The sequence below is a fragment of the Zootoca vivipara genome, chromosome 1, assembly GCF_965207765.1.
Source record: "Zootoca vivipara chromosome 1, rZooViv2.hap1.1, whole genome shotgun sequence".
NCBI classification, from domain to species: domain Eukaryota; kingdom Metazoa; phylum Chordata; class Lepidosauria; order Squamata; family Lacertidae; genus Zootoca; species Zootoca vivipara.
This window is the reverse complement of record NC_142582.1, coordinates 54,600,158-54,615,067: the sequence shown is the minus strand read 5'-3', so window position 1 is coordinate 54,615,067 and position 14,910 is coordinate 54,600,158. Positions and strand designations below refer to the sequence as shown.

The 14,910-nt window shown below is 43.9% G+C and overlaps 1 protein-coding gene across 1 annotated transcript; it reads left to right on the top strand.

Annotated features, from left to right (window-relative positions):
- Nucleotides 1-82: 82 nt before the first annotated feature.
- On the top strand, nucleotides 83-14,361 carry PRPF19 (pre-mRNA processing factor 19). Its single transcript, XM_035124057.3, has 16 exons — nucleotides 83-294; nucleotides 6,246-6,395; nucleotides 7,290-7,366; nucleotides 7,697-7,838; nucleotides 7,946-8,019; nucleotides 8,110-8,172; nucleotides 8,575-8,616; nucleotides 8,772-8,846; nucleotides 9,824-9,899; nucleotides 10,316-10,425; nucleotides 10,715-10,870; nucleotides 11,148-11,217; nucleotides 11,833-11,918; nucleotides 13,248-13,418; nucleotides 13,680-13,785; nucleotides 13,889-14,361. Exons 1-16 carry the CDS (start codon nucleotides 276-278, stop codon nucleotides 13,984-13,986), a joined length of 1,515 nt encoding a protein of 504 aa, XP_034979948.1. The 5' UTR covers nucleotides 83-275; the 3' UTR covers nucleotides 13,987-14,361.
- The last annotated feature ends 549 nt before the right edge of the window (nucleotides 14,362-14,910 follow it).

Below are 14,910 nucleotides of genomic sequence, written 5' to 3'. Positions count from 1 at the left end.
GGGAGCACTGGAGCCCTCCGGATCCGGAAGGTGGTTGCCTTTCCTGGTCCGTTTGGCCTCACAGCGATGCCTTGCTTTCCTTCCTTCCGGAAGTGCGGAGGCGGGAGGAAGAAGAAGATTCCGCTTCCGGCCGATTGCTGGAGTCTCCCGCGCGCTGGCGTCTGGCGCGCGGTACGGTTTAAAGAAGCTGGCCCCGGCCACCGGAAGTAGAATCCTCCTCCTCGATCTCGTGGCCCGGAAGCGGCCGTGAGGCAGAGACCGAAGAGGCGCTCGCCATGTCCCTCATCTGCTCCAGTGAGTGACTCGCTTTCGCCTTTTCTCGTGCCCCTTTCGGCCTTCTGGCTCCTCACAGCATGGGGGGGCAGGGGGCAGGGGAGGGAGCAGCCAGTGGTCTACAGTTGGTGGGGAAAGGGAAAGCAGCGGGGGGCGGGGGAGTTGAGGGTTCCAGCCACAGTAATGCTGGTCATGAGGATGTGTTAAATACATTGCTATGGGCGGTTGCATGGCTCTCTCCTGTGTCCACAGAGCTCCACGTGCCCAGTCTACTTGCCCCAGACCTTTAAAATAACCCAGCAGCACAATTCAGCAACAGTGCTGTTCTGTCCCCCGGTTGAGATGCTGAGGCTGAGAGTGTGGTTTCCCCAAGACTGCCTGGCCAGTTCATAAAAGAGATGAGGTTCAAACAGCGGGGCTTCCTGTTTTGCAGCTCTGCCTCTTAACCACCACTCAAATCTCCTCCGCTTGCGCCACTAGGGATGGTGTTTGTGACATTTCCCAGTTTGGTTTTATGCATGTTCACTCAGGAGTAAGTCTCAGGATACCTGAAGTAGCTAAATCTTTAGTAAGTATGTTTAGTTTTGCAGCCTCAACAATGGAACCTCAATCTTGAAGCACAAAACTCTCGGTTGGATCTTTTAAGATTAATCTTAATTGTCTTTCTGAGGGTCCAAAGATGTTGGAATGGCGGGTAAATAACATTCTTATGACCTTGCCTTTCATTTCTGGTAACAAAAACAATGGGTTACTCTGATCTGTCCGCTCAGAGATGAGAATCGACTCATTGGGTCTTATAGACTGATCTCTGCCGGAACATTTTATACGAAAATGCAGTTTCTAATCATGTAAATAAATAAAAAGGTAGCAAAATTTGGGCCACTGTTGTTATGGACAGGTACTTAAAAGATTTGCTTGACAATGGACACTGTTAAATTGTCTTTATTAACCATTTAGTTTTCTTGTAACTTTTAAATTAATTACAAAGTTATTAATTTATGTCACATTAAGGTGGTGGAGTGCTTTACAGAATTTGGTAATGATATCAGAGCAGCTCTGCAGCTGTTCCTATTTTTCAGATGAATGACTGGGAGTAAGTGGGGTGCCCAAAGCTGCTGAGTTATAGTATGAAGCTTGGTTATTATACAATCAATAAGCGAAATAGCCTATGATCATATAGGCATTTCTTTGAACAGGCACCAGCCTCTGACTAATCTTGTTAATCAAACCAGAATGTAAATTCTAGTTTACTATTACTTCATAGCTGTAATGAGAGAACCTTATTTGAGTTATTCTGAGTGCTGGAAATACATTATTATAAAGAGGTGTTAGCACACTTCTGGTTAACACTTTAAAAATACTCTTGGTGGTGGGCTGTTTGTGCCCCCCCCCGGCCCAGGGTTATGCTACAGATGAAATAGTATCTTTAACAAGCTTGTATAGTTCTGCAGAATTAGCAGGTACAACAGAGTAGCACAGATGTCTTGAATATATCACCTCCAGCTGAATGTATCTAGAAAACAGACTTGTTGAGTGGATCTAAGAATTTTCTTTTAATTACTCCTTGGTCTGTTTGAATGCACCTGTAATTGTGCATTCAGTTATGTGGGTGTAATTGGAATTTTGCATCTCGAGGCATTGAAAGAAGTCTGTGGGTGTAATTTGAATGCACAACTTCTCTCTTTCTAAGACTGCAGGCTTTCTCAATCATATTCTATCAGATTCAGAAGCTCTTACTAATTCTCCTAAGAGACTATGACAATCCTAACTGAATGTTAACTAATTGCAACTTTGCGCTTCACAGGTACCACATGCCAAATATTAAAAGAGCATTATGGAATGGCCTCTACCCTCAGCTCTTTAGGTTTAGTTATTTCTATATATTTGGATTCTTTAGGCCAAAATTATTTAGGCTTGACTTGGCTAAGATGGACAAGTTTTCTGACTGTCAATGGGAAAATCTTAATTATGGCTTAAACAGTACTAGATGGGAAGCAGCAGACAGTAAAATTTTGGCAAAGGAGTAACGCTCTCTCAAGGTCTGCATTAATGGGTGGCCCACACTTAGAGTTCTTACACACTTGCAATTTATTGTACATGTAGGTGATTTCTGCCTCTTTTTAATCAATACAACTATCAGCTGCTGGTTCCTTCCCCAGTCACTAGTCTAGTTTAGAATTTACACATTGCTCATCAGGGTACGTGGGCAGGAGAGCCCCATTATGCTAGTGCATTTGCTTCTGCTACAACGCCAGTTAGTTGAATTCAGGGCATTAGTTTTTAATCATTTATTTGTATACCACTATTCCAAAGTTAAAAACATGTTCAAGGCAGCTCACAACAAAAAATACATAGCTACAAACATAACAAAAATAGTCATAAACACAGTGTTCAGATATATAAGGTAGGTGCCAAATAGCTCCTTAAACCAAGGTTGCAGTCGCCAAAATGGAATGTCTAGTTGCCATTTTTGGGCAAGATGGTTCTAAAGTCTTATTTTTCAAATGATGGACTGATTGATTCTCAGTCAAACATCTGGCTTGTTCAAATTACAACCTTGAGCTAGGTTAAGAGGTTTGAGAACTTAAAAGAAGAAAAGTCACTTGATCCAGGGACATACATACATACATTGGCCTACCGTATTCCAACCTCTCTTTTTTTAAATGATGACTACTCCTGCTCAGGCTGCACAGTAAAAGCAATTTGGTTCCAGAAATTCATTCTGACTGTGCAGATAAAATATAACTGATAGAATTCTACAGGTTGGTGTATTCGGTTACAAAAACAGTCCAGATCCAATGATCCCCAGATGATGGAGGTGGCAGGCACCATCCTAGCCTCCAAACATCTTCACTTGGTCACAACTGGTCGAAAGCCAGCTGCAAGATGCGCCTGGCTAATTTCGAACCCCGCATAAACAATAAACACCACATTGAAAAGAAGATAATGGCTCTCAAAGTGAACCATTCACAGTGGGATCAGGTGTGTTATTGCCCTAACTCTATTCATTATTTTCATTACCAGGCATCCCCAAACTGCGGCCCTCCGGATGTTTTGGCGTACAACTCCCATGATCCCTAGCTAAGAGGACCAGTAGTCCGGGATGATGGGAATTGTAGTCCTAAACATCTGGAGGGACGAAGTTTGGGGATGCCTGTCCTACACTTTGTCGAAGGGAAACTCCCCACTGGAGTAGAAATCATATATTGAACAAATGGAAAGCTCTTCAATCTGAGCAGGCTGAAAGCAAAGAGTAAGGTTACTGTAACTTGTGTCATAGAGCTTCAGTATGCTGATGACAATGTAGTGTGCGCACACTCAGAGGATGACCTCCAAACCATCCTAAATATCTTTGCAGAAGCTTACGAAAAGCTTGGCCTATCACTCAACATCCATACACTCAACATCCAAAAAACCAAAGTGCTGTACCAACAAGTACAAAACAACCCCTCTGCAGCACCACAGATCCAACTCAATGGTGCAACATTGGAAAATGTTGATCACTTCTCCTACCTGGGCAGTTACCTTTCCACAAGGGCCAACATTGATGCCGAAATCCAGCATCGCCTGAGCTCTACGGCTTTCTCCCGATTGAAGTGCGGAGTGTTTGAGGACCGGGACATTCGCAGGGAAACCAAAATGCTTGTTTACAAAGCTGTTGCACTACCAACCTTACTGTATGCTTGTGAAACATGGACCACTTATAAACGCCATCTCCAACTCCTCGAAAGATTCCATCAACGGTGTCTCCGAAAAATTTTACACATCACTTGGGAAGACAGGCAAGCTAATATCAGTGTACTGGAAGAAGCAAAGATCACCAGTGTTGAAGCAATGATTCTTCAACATCAACTTTGTTGGACAGGCCATGTTGTGCGGATGCCTGACGATCATCTTCCAAAGCAACTACTCTATTCTGAACTGGAAAGCGTAATCCTGGTGGTCAACAAAAGAGGTTTAAAGACTGTCTCAAGGCAAATCTTAAAAAATGTAGTATAAACACTGACAACTGGGAAACACTGGCCTTCAAGTGCTCCATTTGGAGAACAGCCTTTACCAAAGGTGTCATGGGCTTTGAAGAAATTCGATCTCAGGGCGCAAGGGAGAAACGTGCTAAGAGGAAGGCTGGCTTGGCAAATCCACACCGTCATCAACTCCCGCCCGGAAACCAATGTCCCCACTGTGGAAGGACGTGGGGATCCACAATTGGCCTCCACAGTCACTTACAGACTTATTGTTAAAACCATGTTTATGGAAGACAATCTTACTCGGCTATGTGTGATCGCCGAAGAAGAAGAAACAGTAAACACAACATCGAAAAGAACACGACCAAATCTAACAATTTCCACATAAATCATAAGATACAAAATAAAGCTACAGAAAACAGCAACAAACCCCTCTAAACAATACCCCAGCCCAATATTCTGTTCAGCAGCCTCAGCTTTTGTAGCTGGAGTTATTCAGGGCCCCGCCCTCCTAGGTCAGGTGGAAAAAGGCTTCCAAGGCAGGTCTTCGATGGGTTCACATTATGGTCAGTTTATGAAAAACATTCCTATGTTGAGTTCTCACCAGTAATGTGCAGGAATTGTTATCCATGTTGTAACATTTTCCTGCTCCTGCTCCACATAATTGGCTGTTGCTTGTGGGGTAGGGAAATGTGCAGTGCAGTGATGTCATGAGGCAGGAACAAATAGATCTGTGACATCCAATGTAACCCTTCAGCATCAGGCTGCTAGTTGGCAGGAGTTTCTAATATATGTGCTTCCATGACTGAAATTTAACAAGTGGAAGGGCAAAAATTCAGCTTTGCCCATTGTACATTGATGTCTAACAGTTGTGTATTAGACCTTGGGCTGGATCCATACCAAGTTAGTTCAGCTTGGGTCTCGCTGAAATCAGTGGGACTTGGGTTCAGCTAACTTGATCCCGACACAACCCATAGTATGTGACATACTGTGCATCTTTGGTTGGTAGGCTTTGTGAAGTCGTAGAATCATTTAATTGTAGAGTTGGAAAGGGGCCCTGAGGTCTTCTGATTCTGTGGTTTTGCTTTTGGTGTCAATTTACAAATATGACATGAAGGAATGCAAATATTAAAACAGTTGCATTTGATTTTTTTTATTGCTATTGGGACAGAAGAAGAACCAGAAGAAGAAACTTAAATGTCTTCCTTTTTAAACTTAAATAATTAGTAGGAACACAATCATCGTCAAAGCTTATACATGGTGCAATTTAAAGAGCATATGACTGTGTTTTTCTCAGTGGCAGGATCTGGGCACAGCCCAAATTGAAAGATTGTGTAGTTTAGTGCATTGTGTTATGGCTCAGGTCATCTTAGTCAAGGAAGAGTAAGTTGCACATGAATACATACTGGAAGTTATGCCTGTCAGGAGTTCAGTGGTGGCTGATGCCCATTGAGTTTGGTAGGGCAGAGCAAGAAGTCAGAAGCCAAGGGTAGGTGGAGCCAGAGGCAATGGCTAGCAGACTCAAACAATTAGAGTTTTGTCCCCATTCTCCCTGCCGAGTTCTACAAGGGCAACACAAGAGACTAAAGTGGGGGTGTGTGTGCAGGCAACAAGAGCCACCACCTTGGACCAGATGTAAGAAAGAAGGCATATGTGGTGGGGGAAGCACTGGTTGGGGGCAAACATAGGCTGCTGGTGCAGTTCTCCATTCTCCCTACAAACCAGCCTCCATCGTCACGGTTTGTCCATTTCTTCACACAATGCCTAAACTAGTAATTCTGAAGCTAGATTAATTTTGTAGTTAAGGTGTCATGCTCTTGTTTTTACAAAAGTATAGCTAATCAAAAGGAAACATGATGTGCTACAACATTTTTACTGTAGATTCCATTGGGCTGGGATACTTCATTTCCCCTATTACTTCTGTATCTCTACTTCCTAAAGTGCTATGAAACATATGGATGGTTGAATGACTTGTGCCAATTCTTCCTACTGTCCCTTTTCTTGCAGTTTCAAATGAGGTGCCTGAGCATCCCTGTGTTTCTCCTGTCTCAAACCATGTCTATGAGCGAAGACTGATTGAAAAGTATATTGCAGAGAATGGGACTGATCCGGTGAACAACCAGCCACTTTCTGAAGAGCAACTTATAGATATCAAAGGTGAGGAAGGTCTTCTCCTTTTAAGACCTTGGGTGGCAGGGAATTCTTGAAACCTGGCTGCTGACTGATAAAGGGTGTTGTGCTTGAACAAATGGTCAGAGATGATAGAGTCTGACAATACCTGAAGAGCATGACATTAGTTACCCCTGTTCCAGGCTATGCTGAAACCAGGATGTTATGAGGTACTGGTCTAGCATATTGCACAACAGGAAAAGTTAAATCAAATATGGATAAGGATAGTCTCTCTGCCTTGCTATTTTGTTGTCTAATATGACTGTTCCAAATGCTTCAGGGCCAGGTGAGGTTATAAATGGGTCTAGATAAAGGAAGGGTTGCTAACAAAAGTATTTGGTGGTTTAAACCAGGGGTAGGGAGCTTGTGACCCTCCAAATGCTATTGGACTACTTCTCTTACCATCACTGGCCATGCTGGTTGGGGCTGATGGAGTTGGAATGTAGGACCATCTAGAGGGCCACAGCTTACCCACTTTTGCTTTTAACCCAAGAGTCGTCTGCATACTCGCCTTAGTAACGTCAACATCTATGTCCCCCCACTTGCCTTCCTGCTTCAGCAAAACTCCCTTTACTCCCAGCTCTTTCTTTGCCTTAGCTTGCTTGTGGTTCCTTCCATCTGACCCACAATCCCTGTGGCCTTCTGCTCCCCCCACAGTTCACTTTTTTGGCTTCTCAGTGCATGAATGACATGAGCAATGGATAAAGGCAAATAGGTGGTTGTTGAATTGCAGCAGTTAATAAAGCTTGCAAAAGGCATGTGCCTTTTGAACCATTCTTCCAAGCAGCCTTGATTTTAAAGGTGTGTAAGGCAGGTTTGTAAGGATAATAATGGACGGCTCTTTCTGGAAGTAATGCTTTCTTGTTCCTTTATAATTCCCAGTTGCCCACCCAATTCGGCCAAAGCCACCATCTGCTACTAGCATTCCAGCCATTCTAAAGGCACTTCAAGATGAATGGGTAAGTATATTTAAAACATATATTTGGGGGGGGGGGGCTTCTCCTCTGCTTGCTGAGATGATGGAACTGGAAATGTTCTCCTCTGTGACTTGAGGCATTCCTCCCTGCTTTCAGCCATGCTTAAGAGTGGCAGGAAGCAAGAACGTTCAGGATTGGAAAGTTTTGGGAGGAAGGAGACTTCTAAGCCAGGAGTAGTTTGCTCCTCAGAAAAAAATCAATACAGCACAATGTTTTGGCCAGATATTCAAGAAACTACTCCGGTGTTTAATGCAATATAGCCTAGCTGTTGCTGTGCCATAAATCAGTTACTATGCTGATGTGCTTCCTTAGGATGCTGTCATGCTGCACAGTTTCACGCTACGCCAGCAGCTGCAGACTACACGTCAGGAATTGTCCCATGCGCTATACCAGCATGATGCTGCCTGCCGTGTCATTGCCCGTCTCACCAAAGAGGTCACTGCTGCGAGAGAAGGTAAAGACTCGGAAGATACGTTCTTTGGGTGGTGTCCACTGTCCAGGGAAGCAGTCCACAGTGCCAGCTTTAACCTGCCAAACCACCTTCTCTCTCTCTCTCCCCAGCTTTGGCAACTCTGAAACCCCAGGCTGGCCTCATCGTTCCCCAGGCTGTACCTTCTTCACAACCCAACGCTGTGGTAAGTCAAACACATGTATCGGTCAATAATTCTCTTTGTGCTCTGTCTTTCTTCTCTGTGCTAATCATGCTCTTCGTTGTCTTCCTGCAGGGTGCTGGTGAACCAATGGACTTAGGAGAGCTGGCTGGAATGACCCCAGAGATTATCCAGAAGGTAAGAAATATCCCTGGCTTGCTATTGGCCATCCAGATCATGCTATAGCTATACAGTTAAGACCTCCCAATCTGAGCTCTATAGCTGGTTTTGTAGGAACATGCCACTCCCACACTGTTGTGCCTTCCCTTTCTACATTACGGCTGCAGTGTCTGACAGGTCAATCAGTTGCAGCTTCTTCCGCTCTCCTGCTTTTCGGGAATCACTGATAGCACCCTGGCTGACAGAGCAAGCAGAAAAGGGTGGGCAGACAGATGCAATAACCTCTTCTCTGTCCTGGGACCATTTCCCAGCAGCAACCGGCAAAAAGTAGAGTGGGTCAGCAGCATTGTCCCCTGCTTATTGATGTGCTAGCATACCATGCTTGAAGCTGGCTTCTCCTAATGCTGTTCTGTTTTGCAGCTTCAAGACAAAGCCACGGTGCTGACCACGGAGCGTAAAAAGGTGAGTGCCGCTATTACAATATTTGCTCTGCAGGCGGGGAAACACGGAGTGATCCAGGGGTGCTTGCAGTATGTTTGACTGCTGCTAAGGTGCAGCTCCCTGTCCTGGGATGCTCCTGTTACAAGGAGATTAGTTCTATGTTGTCTTCTTGGCAGAGAGGGAAGACCGTGCCAGAGGAGCTGGTGAAGCCGGAAGAACTCAGCAGGTACCGGCAGGTGGCTTCACATGTGGTGAGTATGGTGATCATAATTGATTGGGAAGGCTACCATGAAGGAATCATCTCATCTAAGCCGAACACTTCCTAGGTTTTATCAAGAATACTTTTGAGCATCCTCTCTCCATCTGAACAACTCTGCACTAGCTATCCATTGATCTAAGCCACCGGTAGAGAACCATGACAGGCTACTTTGACAAATGGGCAGGATTCCACTCACCTGCCAATCACCTGATGTCAGGTGACAAGCAAGACATGAAATCACCACTGACCGGTGCTGACTTGAAATCTGCTTTCTGTAGGGGTCACTCAATGCTGGAGGGCATGCTGTCACCACCTGATTCATGATGACAGCAACTCTTCTTTGCCAATGAAAAATTAGGAGCACACTTTAAGGCTCTCTATTGTGAATTGGAAGCTGCATCTCTGCCTGCCTCACACCTGATCTCTTATATGCCAGACATGGACTGGAGGTTTTCCTTGTCTGCTGGAAGTTTAACCATATTTTGCAATACGCTGGCCTGGAGTGTGAAGGCTCTGAGCTCTTGGACCTCTGCTGTCTCCTCCAGCCTTTCCAAATTAACAATTCTGTGCTGCTTTTGTGGCCGAGACCAAACTGGTGTTGCTCTTTGCTTCCAGCTTCTCTCGATTCTGGAACAGCTTCAAGCTCACTTACCATTTGATTGCACAAGGAAAATAATCGATCTTGCTATTGATACCAGGATCACCACTGTTCTTTCATTACTGTTGCTGTAGGCTTGGAGCCGAGCCTGCAGATTCCTGTCCAATCATGAGGAAAGATTGCTTGTTCTATCAGGGATACAAACTGGGAAAAGTTTGGGATCAAGTCAAGTGTTTGCAGACATTTCTCTTGTATAAGATGAGTCATTTTGCTTGACTCTTGTTGAGATGAAGCAGTAGGCCCTCTCTCTTCCTTCCCTCTCTCTTCCTTTGCACTGAAACATTAATGTCAACAATGTTGCTTTTGCACAGGGACTACACAGTGCCAGTATTCCTGGCATCCTTGCTCTCGACTTGTGTCCTTCTGACACCAACAAGATCCTCACAGGTATGTCAGGACTTCTGTTTCAGTTCCTTTCCTGAGTAAAGTGTTAGGACAGTTTGAGCCATGGGGTCCTTTGCTCTCTTCAAAAAGCCATCTCTTCTCCTTTGGTTCCATGCTTGGGTTTGCATGTAGGTATGGGCAGATCAGCCTATTTTCATTCCGGGTTACTTTTGCTTGTGGTTGATCTTGGGTCTTTCCTGTCTGGGGTTTTGTAGATTAAAATGAAACTACAAAAACATTTCAGATATTATATACATTTGTCCTGTAAAATACTCATTTCTGTATGCTTCCCAATGCATTTCTCCCTAGATTTTTCTATGAATTTTGTTTTTTCAATGCATGCGTCCTTAGACAATATGTGCTGAAGGAGTGTAGGGTGATCACCTTCAATGGGCGTTTGTGGTCTCTTTGTTTTCCAGGTGGAGCTGATAAGAATGTTGTTGTCTTTGACAAGACCTCAGAGCAGATCCTGGCGACACTGAAAGGTCACACCAAGAAGGTCACCAGTGTAGTCTTCCATCCTTCCCAGGTAAAGACTGTCATTTGTTGCCTGCCTCATTCCCTCCACCCCCATGCCCCTTATTTATATTTATTAAAATATTTAATATAACTTTAGCGTGTCGTTGAATTTCCTCTGCAGTTGCCAGAAACAATTGTATGATCTCCCTTGAGGTCCCCTTATAGACAGAGAATGCACTCCATAGGTCGCCTCTTGAGCTGATGATTAAGGACACAACTGTTTTTTCTGCTTCTGAATTCAATAAACAAAGCTCTTGTTTCAGCCTAACTCTTTGGGCTTCATTCGCTCTCCCCTGCAGGAACTGGTGTTCTCGGCTTCGCCAGATGCTACTATCCGGATCTGGTCAGTCCCCAGTGTTTCATGTGTGCAGGTTGTGCGTGCCCATGAGAGTGCCGTGACAGGGCTGAGTCTCCATGCCACAGGCGATTACCTACTGAGCTCCTCTGATGACCAGGTGAGATCGAAACCAGAGATGGTCAGGCCCAGATTGTGTTAACTGTAAAGCTCTTCATTTTTAAACATTTCTATCTCATTTTTTAACATAACAATTCTTCCAAAGTGGTTAGAGATAACAATTAATAAAAACAATCTAGTTCACAATGAAAAGGTACAAACGTTGACATTAAAAAAAAACAAAAACCTAAGCATAAAACAGTAAGGATTAGTCAAAGAAAGCTTTCCAGAAGAGACATTTTGCCATATACAAACCTTCCACCTTTCCTCTATTTCAGTATTGGGCTTTCTCTGACATCCAGACCGGTCGTGTTCTCACCAAGGTCACAGATGAAACTTCTGGCTGTGGTAGGGGCTCTGCATTTGGTATTTTGGTGAAACTTGCTTGGGAGAGGGGAGAATCTGCATGTTTAGTGTGGTCTGGTTTGGCCATAATGTTAAACCATAGTTTAGTGTTCTGAGAACCACCATAGCTTTCCTCCAGCCTTGTGCACTCCCCCTCCAGTACAGCCTCAAGGAGGAATCAAAAAACTGCTGCTTCTGTTTTTTGTGTAACCACAGCTTGCAGTGTTGGCTGAACCTGGACAAACAGAGCTGTCATGACTGTGGTTAATGGAAACAAGTTGATATCAAGTAATAGTTTATTTGCTCATTTCAACTAAGCTTATTTAAGATTAATTGCAGTTTAGCATGTTGCACAAACTAAACTGTGGTTAATCGAAACCAGAAGTGGCAGCTTCTAGTCTCCTGATGATTGCACTGGGGAAGAAGGGAGACTTTAGATGAGCCTTGTGCGGAGGACTAGGCTCATTCTCATAAAGCTGAACCATAGATTAGCATCATTCCCAAGCACAGCTCATGTTTTGATACATGGGTGGGAGAAGGCTGGGTAGGGACTTCATTTTCCCATAGGAATGGCTTTCTCTCAGCTTTGTGATGATTCACTATCTCCTTTCTCTGCAGCTCTGACCTGTGCCCAGTTTCATCCTGATGGGCTTATTTTTGGGACAGGAACAATGGACTCTCAGATTAAGATCTGGGACTTGAAGGTGAGAAAAGGCTTGGAATATTGAGCTCCTTCATGATATCTACCTTAAGGATAGCTGATAATGTTACCCTGTTTCTCATATTTTAAGACATACCCATAAAATAAGCCATAGCAGGATTTTTAAGCATTCAAGGAATATAAGCCATACCCCGAAAATAAGACATAGTGATAGGAGCAGCAGCAATGCCAGCCGCGGCAGGAGGAAGAGGAAAAAAATAAGACATCCCTTGAAAATAAGCCATAGTGTGTTTCTTTGAGGAAAAAATAAATATAAGACATGTCTTATAATATGAGAAACACGGTATGTGACGCATATTGGAATATTCCCAAGTGCTTTATAAATGCTGACTCCTTGTCCATATTATTGAATGAGAAATTGCATGAAAGCTAGGCTTGCAGAGTTATTTGAGATCTCAAAAACCTGCTCTGCAATAACTCAGAATAGGGCTTTTGGCACGACTGTCTCAGTTCTGTGGAAGAACATTCCTGTTGACAGCCACACACTATCTGCACTTTTGGGGGAAAATATTTGAACATTTTTGTTCAAACAGGGTTTCCCAGGAGGATAAATGGGTATTTGCCAGGAGTGTCTACTTGTTAGGGTTTTAGTCTTGTTTTAAATGTATTTGTGGTTTTCGTTGTTTTAACTGCTTTTAATTATATTATGTATAGATTGCCTTGAGACGGTGGTTTAGAAAGTAATTGATAGACATTGATTATAATGGTACTAATATGAGCAAGGAATACTCAAGTGGTGCTACTACTGCCCATTCTAGAGCTGGAACTAGATTTAGAATAGCCAAAGATTCTACTAGTATCTTCCAGGTATCTCCCGTAGTTTTTGTTAAGTGAATGGTGCCACAGACCCCCCAAGTGGGTTACGCAAACCCTCTGGGTGCCACAGACCACCAGTTGGGAACCACTGAGTTAGAGACATCTCACACTGATGTCATGAGAAAGTGGTGCTTATTAACATGCTTAAATTTTCTATACAATTTCAACAAGTCTTCTAGGGCCCCTACTGCAAGTTCTCCCACATCAAGAGATTCGTTTTAGTTTTGCCACTGAAAACACTGGAAGCACTTTTCTTTCAGCGACTCAACCTGTTTGGGGGCCCACTATCTAAAGACCAGTTTTAATTACCTGTCTACCTGAAAGTTGCTATCACTTCCTAAGAGGAGCCACACTCAAAATGCCATGCAGAAAGTATGTCACAAGGAGGATAAGCTCGCTCTTTTATTCACTGTGCAGGCAGGGAAGGTGTAGAAGCTTTGCATCCTTTGGAAAGATAGGATCAGGTCTCTAACATGTACTGACTTGTTTTTCTTAGGAACGGACCAACGTTGCAAACTTCCCAGGACACTCTGGCCCTATTACTAGCATTGCCTTCTCTGAGAATGGGTACTACCTGGCCACGGCTGCTGACGACTCCTCTGTCAAACTCTGGGATCTGCGCAAACTGAAGAACTTTAAGACCCTGCAACTGGACAACAACTTTGAGGTTTGTGTGACCCTCTCTTGCTCTAGTAGGCCTGTATTCCTTCCCCTTCTTTTCTTGACAGCACTTGGAATTTCCTCATGTTCCTCCCATTCATTTTCTCTACCCTTTTGGCAGCTCTCTGAACCTAGCACAGCTGCTTCCTCTAGTTTGGTGCACCTCCTTTAAATGGACAGAGGTTGCTACTGCCCCAGCCTGAGAGGACTGGGCCCAGCTACTTCTGAAGTGGATGTGTTCATCTCAAATACCATTTTTTCTCTTTAGGTGAAGTCCCTCATATTTGACCAGAGTGGCACCTATTTGGCCCTAGGTGGCACTGATGTCCAAGTCTACATCTGTAAGCAATGGACGGAGGTTCTCCACTTCACAGGTAAGGGGGGTCCTGGGTCCTGTGTGCCATTCTTGAAGGGCTTTGAGGTGACAAAACAATGAAATGATTTCTCACTCAACTGTCTTTGTTTCCTTTCCTACAGAGCATAGCGGCCTGACCACCGGAGTGGCCTTTGGGCATCATGCTAAGTTCCTTGCTTCGACAGGCATGGACAGAAGCCTGAAATTCTACAGTGTGTAGTTCCTCCTACCAGGATGCAATGAGAGCAAAGCCTATTCTTCACTGTAGTGTTAAGATAATCGGGGCAACCATGGGGCACATGGGTGGGGGGTGGGAGGGATATGGGGGAAATAGGGTGCATCATAGCTTTTTATCTTGGTTCAGGCTACCTGTAGAATGGAAAGTTGAGCCCAGTACTACATGAACTTGTTTTCCTCTGTTCCTTCAGCTTTGTCTGTGCTGTGATTGTAACAATATTGAGCCAAACCCATCCAGTGTTGACTATCAAATGAGGGTTGGTGGCAAGAATTAAAGCTGAGGAAAGGGATGGGGAGATGTGCAGGTTTTTTTGTATGCAACTCTCTAGTTTCATTAAAAAAGAATATTAAACTATAACCATTGAAGTGTCTAAATAAGCAAATGTGAAGGGAAGCTGTACCTCTCTCTCACACACACTCAAGCATAAAACATTTCAGCCTCACTCACTGGGTGAGGGTTGGTTTTTTTAAAAAGTACTTTCATCTTACTAGAAACTTATGTTAACATACTTATCTACCTGTATCAGCAAATGTGGAGGGCAAGACACTTTAGAGTGTGGTGTACAGCTAGGAAACTCCCCACTCCCAGCTGGAAAGCTAAGATTTGCTCCACATGTAATCAGGTGTACAGGTTCAAAAAATTGAAAATAAATTCCTTGATAGTTGAGATGTACAGTGGTACCTCGGTTTATGAACACAATTGGTTCCGGAAGTCTGTTCATAAACTGAAGCGAACTTTCCCATTGAAAGTAATGGAAAGTGAATTAATCCGTTCCAGTTGGGTTCGTGGTGTTCATAAACTGAAAATTCGTAAACCGAGGTGTTCATAAACCGAGGTTCCACTGTATTTTATAGCCAACACTAGCTCTATGAAGTAAAGACACAATGGAATGAAATATCCGACTCT